This window comes from Vigna angularis, chromosome 7 (genome assembly GCF_016808095.1).
Source record: "Vigna angularis cultivar LongXiaoDou No.4 chromosome 7, ASM1680809v1, whole genome shotgun sequence".
NCBI classification, from domain to species: domain Eukaryota; kingdom Viridiplantae; phylum Streptophyta; class Magnoliopsida; order Fabales; family Fabaceae; genus Vigna; species Vigna angularis.
In genome coordinates, this window is record NC_068976.1 from 13,845,475 (window position 1) to 13,860,643 (window position 15,169).

The 15,169-nt window shown below is 28.7% G+C and overlaps 2 protein-coding genes across 3 annotated transcripts; both read left to right on the top strand.

The window, feature by feature from the left end:
* Nucleotides 1-353: 353 nt before the first annotated feature.
* LOC108337280 (uncharacterized protein ycf36) lies at nucleotides 354-5,008 on the top strand. 2 transcript variants are annotated; one of them, XM_017573771.2, is made up of 4 exons: nucleotides 354-902; nucleotides 2,835-2,863; nucleotides 3,543-3,599; nucleotides 4,305-5,008. In XM_017573771.2, exons 1-4 carry the CDS (start codon nucleotides 428-430, stop codon nucleotides 4,506-4,508), a joined length of 765 nt encoding a protein of 254 aa, XP_017429260.1. In that variant the 5' UTR covers nucleotides 354-427; the 3' UTR covers nucleotides 4,509-5,008. The 2 variants fall into 2 exon arrangements, with proteins under 2 accessions (XP_017429260.1, XP_017429259.1); XM_017573770.2 differs by having other exon boundaries at nucleotides 355-902; nucleotides 4,299-5,008.
* Nucleotides 5,009-10,071: 5,063 nt separating this feature from the next.
* On the top strand, nucleotides 10,072-13,313 carry LOC108337194 (protein REVERSION-TO-ETHYLENE SENSITIVITY1). The gene is made up of 3 exons (XM_017573665.2): nucleotides 10,072-10,406; nucleotides 12,241-12,572; nucleotides 12,771-13,313. Exons 2-3 carry the CDS (start codon nucleotides 12,288-12,290, stop codon nucleotides 13,191-13,193), a joined length of 708 nt encoding a protein of 235 aa, XP_017429154.1. The 5' UTR covers nucleotides 10,072-10,406; nucleotides 12,241-12,287; the 3' UTR covers nucleotides 13,194-13,313.
* The last annotated feature ends 1,856 nt before the right edge of the window (nucleotides 13,314-15,169 follow it).

Genomic DNA, 15,169 nt, shown 5'->3' on the forward strand with positions numbered 1-15,169 from the left:
TATTTACAAAAGTAAAACGTTATACTGTTCGTGAATAAAAAATAAATAAATGAAAGACAAAAATATAGTATATATTTAGAAACAACAAGACCGAATTTGGAAACGAGTTAAATACATTTTTTTTTATTCTCGTACCTTTTCTTTAAATTTACTTTTAGTTTTTATATATATTTTTAAAAAAAACTAATACTCAAACTTTAACCATATGTGAACTTAATTTTTATTATGTAGGGATAAGAAAATATTAAATATATATAAAGAATGACTAATATCATATATTATATAAATTTACTTATTTTATTAATTTTATAACGATAAAATTTAATTTAGGCATTTAAAATTAAAATAAGCATATTTTTCCATTTGAATGGATAATGGATAGAAGGAAAGGAAGAGAAAGAGTGAAGCAGAGGAAAGTGCAGTAGCAATGGCAATGGCAGCAACATCCACGCGCATATCACCATTACCATCTAGAAGAAGCAGACTCACACTTTCCCCAATCCCACTGTTTCGTATTCCCACCACAACCCTAACCACTTCCTTCATATCTTTCTCTTCCACAAGCAACAGCAACAACAACGCTCCCCAAACAGATTGTCCCGTTCCTCTCGAACAGCAACCCATCAACGAGTACCACTCTCTCTCCACCTCCTTCCCCTTTTCCTGGGCCGCCCTCGACGCCGTCGAGTACGCCTCCCGCCTCCTCGTCACCGGTACCTCCTTCGCTCTCCTCATCGGCCTCCCCGTCGCCTGGTTCGGCTCCGCCGGCGCCCAGGCCGAGCCCCTCAAGCGCCTCCTCTGCGCCGCCTCCAGTGGCCTCTTCGCTGTCACGCTCGCCGTCGTTAGGATGTATCTGGGCTGGGCTTACGTCGGGAACCGATTGCTCAGCGCCACCGTTGAATGTATGTATCCTCACTCACTCTACTCTCTTAACTTCTCAACTCTACGTGAATTCTTTCAATTCTGATACTGGAAAACCAATTAGAATAGGTTTGAAATATTTTTAGCTCATGTTTTGTTCAAACTTCATAACAAGCATCCAAAAATTAAGAATTATAATTCATTTAGGAAACATATTTTATAGAAGGGTTTGTTAATTTCAGCCATATCTAACTATCCTATGACTATGATAAGAGATTAAGGTCACTTTGCATAGTGTGCAACCCTGTGATCCCGTCCCAAACTATCATAACATGAATCGTAAGTTTTTAGTCAGCCATTGCTGTAAGAAAACTGTAATAAAACACTCTGAATGTTGGGTCTTATTTAAGAATATACATTTTTTAATCAAATAAAATTATTTTATTCTCGTATAAGTTCTTTTACATTAATTTTTCCAACATATAAGTTGATTTTATCTTATAAAAACAATTTAGTAATTTTTCTTCTCTTGTAAGTATTTATGACATAATTTTGCCCTTACAGACTTTGATTATTGTACGTTAGTGTAACCAAATAAGTTTTAATAGTGTTTAAGTGGGCAATTCATTTATAAAGAGAACTTAAAATTTTTTATGAAAGAAAAATAAAGAGAACTTAAAATTTTTTATGAAAGAAATGTATGTTTTACATTGAAGTTCTTGAATTTTATGAGAATAACTGAATTATTTAAAGTTAAAGAATTTTAAATCTCATTTAAAGAAAGTAAGAATTAATATTTAATAAATTTGAATTGTTTTATTACAATAAATATTTAAAAGATAAATTAATTTAAAATAAAATAAGTTATTACTTAAATATTATAAAAATTGTGAAATTAGCTTTAAATCTAAAGTAAAAGTCATACCAACGTGATTAGATTATGATTTTATACCCTTAGCATTTTTTTTTCTCTAATTAAGTGTTGAAGCATATGTAATGTTTTACTAACATAAATTATCTAATGTTGCTTAACAAATTTTTATCATTAAAGCATATTAAAGCATATGTTTTGAAGTATATTGCCAAAGTAAGCTGCTTGTTTAATTAAGCAGCATTGTTTAAAGGGTTTATACCAATGAAAAAACATTTTGTGTCACAAAATTTATGTAGATTAAGTCAAACATTCAATATAACAACTTTAGTGTTTTAGTGATTTTTTTGCATGTAATTTTCAATTTATATAAGATTGTAGAGTTTACAAATTTAAAATAATAAAAAAATCTACTTTACAATGTAAATATTCTCAATGGAACAAAATTTACCTTACAACCAATAAAAAGTTATAAATATAATTTTTAAAATGATTGTGCTACCACAAATCTTCATACACGAAAGTTCATTATTTTTTTTACAATAATTATATACATACTATGGTTTCTTTTGATTTGGATAATAGATTTTACACTGATAATCCAAAAAAGTTAAACTGTGTATTATTAAATTTAATTAAAATGTCCTAATAATACGAAATTATTTTATGGTAATCTAATCATGCAGTTACATATAATAAATTAATTAAATTTTATAATAGTTATTTATTACTTAATAATATAAAAATGTTTATAAATACTGAACTTTACACTCCCAATACTTAATTCATCCCACAACATCTGTGTAGTAACATTATTAACTCATTTTCTTCCTGAAATTTCCTGAAACAAGTTAATTTTTTATTTTATTTTAATTACTTCACATTATATATACTTTTCAAAGATTCAATATTTTCTAAAAAAATAAAGTGGAGTATAAGAATTACAAGAAATTTGAATTTTATAAAATTAGGAAATTATTTGTAACATAAGCTACTTTATTTTTTTACTTACGGTTTTCTCTTAAATTAAAGATTCAACCATTAATAGTGTTGAAAACTTTGCTAATGGATGCATAATCATATTCTTCTCTTAACATTACAGATGAGGAAACAGGGTGGTACGATGGTCAGGTATGTTCTTTTCAGTTCTTCCTCTTTTTTCCCTGAATGCTTAGCCTCATTTATGCAAAATCTTGGTGCAGTATAATTTGTTGTATGTGCCTATTCCATGAATTATCATCGCTAGCTTGAATGTTCTAGTGTGTCGTCTTTGTTGGTCTTTGTTATTTGGGTCCTCAATTGCTTGTTTCTTTAGTGGTTTGTTACTCTCCCAGTGAAGAACTCAAAGCATAAAATGTATTATTCCCAGCTCTCCTAACAATTCTTGTAGAATACACTACTGTGTGTATTGATGTTACCCACCACTACCATAAAGGAAACTAACACATATTAGCAGTGATATATAGCAAATGATGTTTGCGTGAAAAATACATGGATGAAAAAGTTGATGGATTTGATTGTGTGTGCCTATTCATTTGGTCCAATAAGTTATCCATGCTAAATACTAAAGTATGATCCATAGATCTTTTAGGGTGTTCTTTGTTGAGCTCCTTTTATAATCCTTACAAAAAATGTGCAAAAAATGTGCAAAACATGAACTGTTAAGCCTCTTCCTCTTGCAAAACATGGGTCTGATTCCCTTGTCATGTGAATTGGTGCAATGTCTCGTGCAAGGATTCCCTTTGTTTTTGTTTTGGGTGGTATGAACAAATATTGCATCTACCACTTAAGGCTTCATGTTTCTCAACAGATATGGGTGAAGACTGCTGAAGTTTTGGCCCGTGATAGACTCCTCGGATCATTTTCTGTAAGCATTCTACTAAACCATTGCCACTTTTACACATAACTTCAGTGTTATTGCTAGAGATTCCTCTGACCCTAGTCATAATATTATGTACATTATTATTGCTCTTCTTTTGGACCTACTACAATTGTTTTTTAATGTTTAAGTGACTAGCTTAAACAGCCATGCCAGATAGTGATTGTTTTATCAAGCTTCGTGAATTAGGTATGTTCAAGGATATGATTGGATCAATTTTTTCCACGACAGACTTAAAGAAAGAAAGTGAAATGATTTTTTTCATAATTTAAATACATAAATCAATTTCTAGAAGTTATTTCTTTAATTTATTTAAAAAATAGTTTTTAAGTTTTACACAACTAATTTTTCCTCAGAAAAAGTTCTTATTTTCTCTTTTATTCTTTTCTTGTAAAGTATTTATCTAAAGTTTATCCAATCAAGTTATTATGCTGTAAAAAGGTAGGCTTTTTATGACCTGGGCTTAATTTGTTTGAAGCTTTATGATCACTCCTTCTCATCTTTTTTATAAGTCACATTCTAAAAAACTTATGCTGTTCCTTTGTATAAGTCACTTTAGAAAATAGGAAGACAACATGTATCTATCTTGACTTTTGTGCCTTTTGCAAATAACAACATTTAACTTTCATTGAAACTCAAGTAATCTTCCTAATGAATTAACTTAACCACGAACTTTTTTTGTTTAAGGTGAAGCCTGTGCTGAGCAGATTGAAAATTACTCTTGTAAGTCTGGCAACTTCTTTACTTGTATGTGCTATTATCCTCATCAACATTGATGGGAACCAAAATCTGACATCAAAAGAACCTAGAGTTCGAGTTGTACCTGGAGTTTACAACGATGATTCTGCAAGATTATTTGAACCAGATGCTTTTCGTGATGAATCTGAACTTCAATAATACATTATCATTTATAGTAAGAGTATATGGTTGCATAAATTTTTCCTTAAACACTTATCAGAAAGATAAAAAGTAAAAATGAAATAAATCTTTTCAAGAAAACCAAAGTTAATTTATGCAGAAGTTAATTTATAAGCATGTTCTCAAAATCAGATTTTAAACTCATGCATAAGTTAATTTAGATTATGAAAAAGTTTATTTCAACTTTTTACTTACTTTTGCTTATATAAGTATTTATGGAAAAGTGTATCCAACCATACACTAAAACATCAACAATGGACCCTCCATGAATTGTAGATATTTGGCAGGAATAAGTTCTCCATTTATTTAGTATCAAATTCTATGTTAGGTGTACATATCTTATGTTGCCTTTTACACACCATGTGTATACTGTAAATCTGGATACAAATGAACATATATACATATTCAGTTTCTCGTGTAATCATTTTTATATATTTTCTTTTCCTTTTGATCAATGTAATTTCAATTTAATTTTTATATATTCAGTTTCTTGTGTCATCATTATTTACCTCAGTAAATAATGTTAATTTTTCATTGTATGCTTTACCAAATCATGCTATACCAGATGGTCTTTCATGACAACCTCAACCTTTTTCTGTCGTAAGTATTTTTCAGAACAGATAATTTCTGTGTTGAAGTTAATTCTAGTAAACATATTGTGCATGCATAATGCTCGAGTTTTTTTAATTTGATTGAAGAGAAGTATATATATGGAGAAGTGTGATTGGTAAATTTAAGTTGGAACAACTTTCAACTATTAGAGAAAGAAATTCACAATAGAGAAAGTCCTAACCACATGTTGAAAATTGACTTAAATTGAAAATTTGAAAAATAAATTAGAATAAGAAAGGAGAGGGTATGAAGAAAAATTAAAGTTTTCCCCTGCAATATAATCTTGCTGGTATTGGCAGCCATTCAGCACCTCCAAAGCTGCCCAAGAAAGTTAGAACATGAGCATATATGGTGTCACCCATACTAATAATGAAAATAATATTGGTCATATTTTTTAAAATAACTATATATTTTCAATTTTCTCTTGTTTCCCTTATATTATTTTTTACATCTATTTATTTTTTAATTTATCTTCTTCTTTTTTCTTTAAATCTCTATTGCATTTCTCACATTTGTCATCCCTTCACATCTCTCTATTCAAAGAATGTATACACCTCAAAAGGTATCATGAAATAATATTTTTCTGTTTTAGAAGTAGTTTTTGAGATTTTATCTCCCTCTATTTGACAAAGAAAAAAAAAGAATTGTGGTTGTATTAGATAAATCTATAAAATTTCTTAAATGTGTTAAGATTAGATTCATTTAAGAGATAAATTCTTCTTAATCAGTATTTCATGCAAGTAATTATAAATCGAATATCTAACTACCCTAAATTAAACTTTTTAATTTAATTTATTACACTATATACAACCCAGTGAAATTTAGCATAGTGAGTCTAATATATTAGATCAAATGCTACATAATTTTAGTACAAATGAGCTTCCCATTCTCATTTCATTTCAGTCAAATGGGTTGTAAGAAAATACATATTTACACCAAAAAATGTAACAAAATAGTTAACACTGTACTACATATTTCTCTTTCTTTTCATTATCTCTTTATCATTTCATAGCATTATTGATATAATTATTTCATGGAGCAATTAATATTTAACTATATAAAAAAATAGTTGGTCAAAGATTCAGGAAGAACAACCATATCAAGAAATATCTCTTTTTCCAATTAAATATTCACGATGGCTCTACACAAAAGTGTTAACAAATCTTTGATACAAATTCACTTCTCACATGGGATCTTTATCAGATATCTAAATAATAAAATATATAATAATAATAATAAAAGCAATAAAAATAAATAATAATTATTACTATAATAATGACACAAGATACGACCTTTTGGTCAACTTAATTGTAGATTGTGTTTGGATCCAATATGGATTATTGAAAGTTGAGGTTGCAACATCATTTTCCACTCCACCATTCACCTCTCACCAAATCACATTAATTTCATTTTTCTATTTCAAAATTAAATAATTATGAAAATAACTAGTTCAAGAAATAAAATTATGATTTAATTCAGAATTAAAATTAGGAAGAAAGCTATTTTTATGAAATATCAAAAGAAATTCAGAAAAAATATAAGTTGGATGAAGGAGAAAATAAGTGATTGTATATTCACACCGACCACAGTTCAACGTGTTGGAATGAGCCATAGCCAGCCATGAACACTGTGCATGACGTTTCAACTTTACCCATAATCTAAATTAAAAGTTCTTTTCACAATAAATTACAATATGAAAACAATAATAAAAGTATATTCTAGGTATTATCTTCAGTTAAAATATCAGTTTATTTCAATAATTATTATCAAATTAAACCATAAAAATAAAGATTGAATGTTGACATGAATTAAATAATAATAACACCAATAATATCTCTAATATTACATACTTATGCTTGATGAAAACAGATATATTTTTACTTTTATAAATAAAATCTATACAATAAGTGAATATATGTTGCTCAGAAAGACTATGCATATTTTATTATATTAAATCAGTAATGATTAAATGATTTTTGTTGGTATTTTAGGCATAAATTATGGCCACAACTTCGTTAATTTTTATAATAATTATTTTTAAAATATTAATAATTAAATTTTTACAAAGTATATAACAGTGTAAACTTGCATTATAGTTACTTTCAAATAAAACTAGAAAAGCAATTTTTTTTATAGTTAAAATTAATTTATACGTAATGCAAATTTTGATCTTAAAAAATCTACAAATTTACTTATTAATTTGTAAGAAAACTTATTAATTTATTTCTTATTTTAAAAGTGTGTGTACTTTAAAACAATTTCAGCCAAACCTTAATCATTTTAAATCAGTTAATAAATTATCATTCATATTAGATTTAATCCATTCTATTTTGAGGCAGTTCGATCCATTTTGAAAAAAAAAAATTATCTGATTATTTTTTAGTTTGGAAACAAATCATAATGCATGTTATCAAAGAACCAGAAAAATTCATTAAAGGAAAAAATCCAGTTTTAAAATGTTAGTATTAAATATGATGTAACATCTTAATTGTAACACTCCAAGCATATTATTAAAAGGACTTTATGTTATTATATCAAGAACAAATTATAAAATATATTTCATTAGATAGAGTTTTCCTTTATTCAAAATAAATTTAAAAGATCTCAAAAGAAATTATAAGAGTGGCTCTAATGTTATAAACTATAAATATGAAATATTAAACCGCTTTCAATGTTTAAGTTATTTTATGTTTACGTGAAATGTATTATTACTACAAATAGATAACATCACAAATAGAACAAATAGAGTAAGATAAAATCGATTTAAAATTTATAAGTTTTAAATAAAAGGAGAATACACTCGCAACTTTAATATTATTGAATTCTATTCAATAATACCATTAACATTACAACACTCAACTCATTCAATATAAACATACATCAATAATTATATATTCGATTTTTGGAAGAGTAATGTATTGACTAATATTTTGAAATCCTATACCTACCTATGTTTCATCACTAAATGCAGCACATGAGCTCCAACTATAAAGTGTATGGATAATCTCATCCACAAAGTAAGACGAGATAAATTTCAATACCTCTTGAGTTTGATTACTATCGACACTTTATATAAAAAGTTCTCTCTCTCACAACTAATGATTGTTGTCTATATGATTCTAATAACTAGTAAAATTGTGATAATCTCAATACACCTCACAAAGAACTATCAGATAGTAGCGTTCCTCCTTAAGAATTCATCTTTCAAGTCATATACATCTTCATTTAGAATAATAGTACCCAAAACGGTGAGAAAAAAATACAAGAAACATCAAAAGCACAAAAAAGATATACAATATAAGGTGGCACCCAATGGTAGAAGAAGGGTTCTCAACATGCTCATCACAAGGGCTCACTATCAAGCGAGTGCCCAATGGTGCCTAGCAGATGACACCCAGTGGCACGTAGACAATGACCAACAACACAAACCCCTAGAGCTCACTATGAAGTGAGCGCCCAACAGTGCAACATGACACTCGACACCTTGGCGCTTAGAGCTCTCTGACTTTGACTTATATAATTAGTGTCAATTCAAAAAAGTAAAGAATGTCATCATCTTAGCTTTCACAATTGGCTCTAATTAATACTTTTTACTCTCTTTTCTAAATTTCATTTGATGCCTAATCATTTCAAAGGATACCATTAGAAACTTATTGTTCAAACTTCATTACTCTCATTCAATCATTTTGCAATTCCAAACTAATTTAACATACATATTCAAGACAACACAAGTCTCCTATACCTCAAAATCAGTGAATCTCTATTAGATCAAACATATAATCCCAACAACGCATACAAAACCACCATATAACTTGATCATTTGTCATTAATAAATTCAAGCAATTATAAGAAACGAAGATTAATAGTAGTTATCTTTTACCTTAGAAAAAGAGCTCTTTGCTCAAAAAGGCTCCACATAATACACAAATCCTAAGTTAACTTTAACTACACATAGAAGGCTCAAATTAATGATTTAATAATATTTTTATGACCACAAAAAAGTATGGAAACACCTAGAACTATTTAAAAACACACACAATTCCTTGATAGGTTACATGCAAACAAAACAAGAATTGGACTTAAAAAGAACTTACAATTTTGATAATCATTGATAATGTAGACTTGTAGTTCTTGACATCAAGAATTCTAAAATGTATTTGGATCTTCAAAGATATAGAAGAAGAAGTTAAAACTTGAAAGAAAACTTACAAATATTTAAAAAGAAAAAAAATTCTAAAATGATAAATATTTTTATAAAATGTACTCTTTCAAAACAAATTTATTTATTACTTTAACTTTTTAATAATAAATTATGAGTATCATTTATAAAATTATTTTCTACTCTTGATCAATTTTCTAATACTTCACATCTATCATCTCCTAAACTTAATAATACTGAATAATATATATATATATATATATATATATATATATATATATTACCTTCTGTCTTATTTGTTTTATATTTCAAAATTATTTATGTGATAGTAAATTTCTCAACTCTCACACGAGTGTTTATCTTCAATTAATCCCATAAAGTTTTATGTGAAACATTAAAATTAGGCTATAATGTAACACACTTGACAGAAAGAAAGGTATTTTTTAAGAAAGGTTAATACTGGTTAACTTCAAAAATTGAAGATCTTAAAAGACTAAAACCAAATTAACCATGTTATTAAAGAACACATCTTTATCGAAAAAACACAATTATTACTACTAAAAGTTCCGGTTTTTACAACTTGGGGTTGAAACGAAAAACGCAAGAACTCTGTAGACATCACAGGGACCCACCATGAAAGATAGAAAATTTGAAAAGTGACGAAAGGTTCATGCACCTTTCCCATATATCGTCTTTCGCTTCGGTTTCAGAACAACCCGAGAAACATTTTCCTAAATGAAACAAACAATAATAATTAAATCGAAATTAAAATTTATATTTCTAGAAAGAGAATAATAGCTTGTGGACTTTGTGAATCTGTGTTGTGATTTTTTTCATAAGTGGTTGGTTTCATCTCCAACATACATAAATCGCATATCAAAGTGCAATAACTCCCAACAACTTCCCCTGCTCAATTTCATCACACCCCTTTGTGATTTTCCTTTGAGCCGTGATTTCCTTACACATATGTTCTGTTCTCAACTTCTCTCCTTCTTCTGACATGTTATGCACATTGATGAACGGTTTGAAGTGTTTATCGATATCTCCAATGTGGGGATTCATGCCTATATAATGAGGACAGTGGAGAACTATTCCCACAGGGAAAGGTAAGCTCTTTTTTGCTTTTCTGTTTCGTTTTCTTTTTCTGGGTTGTTTTTGAGGGGTTAAAGTTGATTGCTTTCATGGTTGAGGGATTTTGTGGTAAAGATGGGTGATTGACTTTGTGCCTTTTTCTATGGTCTTTTCTGTTGGTGTTATGATTGACTTTCTGCTTGAGTCTTTAGTTTGACATTGCACACTGTTGGTTTTGTGTTTTCCATTCGGTGGGGTTTCCAGCATTTGGCGGAATTTACACCAATGTTTTTTTTTATTGTTGATATATATAGACATTTCATCTCAATTACACTTTGGTTACGGTTATGGTAATAGTTTATTATTCTGTGCTGTTTAGGAGAATGATAGGTGTAAGAAAAGCACTATTCTAAAAACTGTGTACTTTTCTGTGTTATCAATACTCATTGTCTACTCTTGAGTTGCTAGATCGAATGTGGGAAGGAAAGAGAAACCTATTCAAGTAAGGTTTGTTTATGTAATAGGACTAAAAATTATGTCAATTTTTCATGTTATATGAACAAGTTTAAACCAGATGTAGGAATGTGCATTCTGCAGGGATGAAAGTTTTCTTTTAAGATTGTAATATTAAATTTATGAGAAAACCAAATTTATTATTTTTTGGTGCATCTTAGAGATGAAGTGTCAAAATTTGATGGACATCATATATGCTGCTGATAACCTAAAAATGCATGAAGCATGAGAATTGTTTAGCTTATTAAGGTAAAGTGATTACAAAATTGATAATATGGTAAAGTGCACCTGTATTTTTAAAGATCTTATCTGTCTTTTCACTTGGCTGTTGGTCCATAATAAGAAGGTTGCTGTAGACAGCTGTTTATTAGGGAATTGATCCATGTGAACTAGCATGCAATTTGGTTCTTGCAAATTTGATTGATCTAAAAGCAATCGGCAATATTGTAGTACCATATAATATTGCAATCACATCTCATTGCAGACTTTAAATAAACAAATAAGTAGATAAATCGGTTGGTAAAATAGATGGAGATAGTTGAAGTGTTGAAACTAGATCAACCAAGTGACTTGTGCAATGTGGTGGAATGACTAAGTTACTGTGTTGGATATCTTATATCAATTAGAGATAAGCGAGTTTATAATATATTAGTGGGTGCAAACCTCAACTTACAAACCAAATTTTGTATAATTGAGTTAGGCCCACTTCTTAGCATGGTATAAGAGTCATGAGTTAAAACCTATTTAAGCGAGATTTGTTGTTTGTTGGACCTATTGTGTCACTCGTTATTGAACCATTCATTAATGTCTAGTTTCAGACTTGAGATGTAAATACCTCGGGAGATGTGTTGGAGATCCCACATTGACTAGAGATAAAACGAATTTATAATATATAAGTTGGTACAAACCTCACCTTACAAGCCGGTTTTGTGAAGTTAACTTAGGTTTTTTCTTAACCATTACAAATGTTTAGCCAAATTTACTTTGTCCTTGTGAATACTTCTGACTATTTTGGTTGTTTGGGGTTACCATGTGATGTGAAATTTCTACTGTTTCAAAGTTTTCTCACTTAGAATTTATTGTTTCCAATATGACATTTGTTAATAATCTTAAACATTTATTCTGTGCAAGGATACATGTGGTTGGTTTTTGTGCTGTGATGTTGCAATATTTTACATGCAAGTCCTAAATTAAATTTGTGATTCCCTCCTGTATTTACCTTTGACATTTGAACAGGTAGTTAGTCATACACTCAATTATAATCTAGGTATTTGTGTCATAAGGTTTGCTGATACAGGATTAAGTATATCAAACTACAAAAGAGTTGTTTCACTTTATCCTTTTTTCACTGTGCAGAATTGGGATGTGCAGAGGACTAGTTTGTTGTGCTATAGACTTTTACTATGGAGTTAAATACAAGTTACGACATTGAACTTTCACAAATTGAAGAAAGAACACAGCATGAGTTGTGGCCTCTAGATCAAATTGATCCAACCAATGCAAAATTTCCATGTTGTTTGGTTTGGAATCCATTTCCGGTAGTCTCATGGTTGGCTCCCTTCTTTGGTCACGTTGGCATTTGTAGGGAGGATGGAGTTATTATAGATTTTTCAGGATCACATGAAGTCCGTGTCGATAATTTTGCATTTGGTTCGGTGGCAAGATACTTGCAACTCGATCGTCAACAGGTAGTTTCTTAAATACAATATCCAATTCCCTTGATGCCCTCTTTCTACACAGTTTGTTCTCATTTATAAATATATTCATGTGTTGCAACATAACATCATACCAAATTCAGTTAACTATCTTTTGTTGGTTAATGGGCAGAGTTTATGATACAATGCACTCTTAGTTGACATTCTTTGTGACCTCAAATGTTGTTGCAGTGTTGCTTCCCTCCTAACCTATCTGCACACAAATGCAAGCAACGTTACCGACATGGTGATTATGGCACTGCAATAGCATGGGATGATGCATTACAAGCCAGTCTGCGGGATTACGAGACTAAAACTCACAATATTTTCACTTGCAACTGCCACTCATTTGTGGCTAACTGTCTGAATCGTGTTTGTTACGGCGGATCAATGGATTGGAACATTGTGAATGTAGCAGCTTTGATTATGTTGAAAGGTCACTGGGTTGGTTTCTGGGCAATTGTAAGATCTTTCATGCCTTTTTTTATGGTTGCTTTCTTAGGAGTTGTGATGATTGGATGGCCCTTCTTACTTGGACTACTATCAGTGTCTCTGCTTTTGATGTTCTGGTTTGTGGTCGGCACTTACGTTGTTCGAAACCTATCACACTGTTAAATGGTTATCATTTGCTTGTTCTCTCTTCACCAAGTAACAGTTTTAGATCTGATTTTGGAATAAGAATTTGGAAAGTTCATCAAGTAGTTTTTGAAAGCGTATTTGCTGTTTGTTAGAGTTTGTATTGTGCAATCATATTTGTGTAGATGGTGAAGCTGTTATGCAACCTATGAGGATGCTGTTTCAAGTTTCGGATTCTCATCTCTTTTAAGTATTCACAGATTTATTGTTTATAGCAAGATGGAATGTCTTTTGTGAGAAAAAAATTATATTAAAGTTTTACATCTATTAGTATAAAGTGAGTTTAGAATATATAAATAAATGTAAATCTCATTTAAAATCGATTTTATAAAATTAAATTAGATTTCAATTTCATGCGATCAATTTTAGTGTTAACCGTATATTTTAATAATATTTGTTTTTGTTTGAGAAATTAAAACTAAAGAATGAAAAGAGGAGTAAGTATGTTTATGCAATTAGGATGGATAATTGATGGTAATATAAAAGTTATAAGAAATTCATTCATAATTTTTATTAATTCAATAATTGAATTATAAATATAAATTATCCAAATTGTTTGTGTTGATTCTATAAAAATTAAATGATATAGAAAACATATTATTATTTACAAAAACAAAAAGTATATTATCTTTATCTTAAAATATGTTAACGAGATATTAAATAGTTTAAAATTTTATACATAAATAATTTATACATTGTGAACTTCTATTCGTGTAAAATATTTTAACACAAATATCTAATAATGTATTACTGTGCGCATTAAGTTTATTAATTTTACGGGTTATTGTTTTAAAATATTCATACAATAACCTTAATGGTTTTTTATGTTAATTATTATATGAAAACTATATTGTGGGACGTTTTATAAAGTATAAACTGGTTTTTTCTTTTATTTACCGTTTTAAGAGTGAGTTGGGCATGGTCTTTTTTTTTTTCTTTGTTTCTTTTGATAAATGTGGTTAAAAATAATCAAACTATTAGACATATCATATTCATATCATCAAAGGACATATTTATCATCTGAATCAATCATCAATTAATAATTATAAAATTAGCACAGATTTATTTGGTATAATTATTTTTTTAGTTTCTGAAAATTGAAATAAATCTTTTTTGTTCCTCAAGTTAAAAAATGGTTCATTCTAATAATTCAAATTTAGTAAAAATGGATTTAGTTCCTAAACAATATTTTTTTTAAGATAGAGTTTAAAAAAACTCATTTTAGTCACTCAAATTTAATATTTAGAGATTAAAAATATATTTTATCAATTTTAACAGACTAAAATATTCTTTTTAATTTGGAGGACCAAACCCAAAATCACTCTAAATTTTGAATTCATTATTAATTTCAACGGACGTATAAATATATTAGAAGAAACAATTCATAGAATATACGGAATAGGAAAGAAAAACATATTATTGTCGTTAGATTTACTTAGATCCTATCCATACCTTATTATTTTTTTCTTTTTTCCATCATCTTCTTTTCTCTTAGGTCAAAAATATAAATGTAGAATTGAGTCTAATATAACCTTTTGCTTATTTATTTGCGTCTCTCATTACTCTTCCAAATTGGATTTTTCACATCTAATATATAATTTTAATATTTTTGTCTGTTTAGAAATAATTTATCTCATATTCTAATCCTCTAATTTGTCTCATTCTAATTTATTTATCTAGTTTATATCATTTAATCAAAGTTATCCTTAATAATATTCTTAACATGTATTAATATTTTGTATATATTTATTTTAGTGGGATGTTACAAACTCACATTTATCAAAATTTTGAAAAAAAAATGTTTACAAGCTTAAAAAACTTCAAATCTTACCAGGCAAATTATGTGAACTAAGAAAACATGTTATATCTTCGTTACTATATATTTGAGATTAAAGTCGTATTCATCTTTTAGGTTCAACCATTTTGTTACATTAATTATTGAATATTTTAGATGT

Coding starts and splice junctions, on each gene's coding strand:
- LOC108337280 (XM_017573770.2), top strand. CDS start 428: ATGGCAATGGCAGCAACATCCACGCGCATATCACCATTACCATCTAGA. Junction 2,864..3,542: donor CAGGGTGGTACGATGGTCAG/GTATGTTCTTTT, acceptor GTTTCTCAACAG/ATATGGGTGAAGACTGCTGA. Junction 3,600..4,298: donor GACTCCTCGGATCATTTTCT/GTAAGCATTCTA, acceptor TTTTTGTTTAAG/GTGAAGCCTGTGCTGAGCAG.
- LOC108337194 (XM_017573665.2), top strand. CDS start 12,288: ATGGAGTTAAATACAAGTTACGACATTGAACTTTCACAAATTGAAGAA. Junction 12,573..12,770: donor TGCAACTCGATCGTCAACAG/GTAGTTTCTTAA, acceptor ATGTTGTTGCAG/TGTTGCTTCCCTCCTAACCT.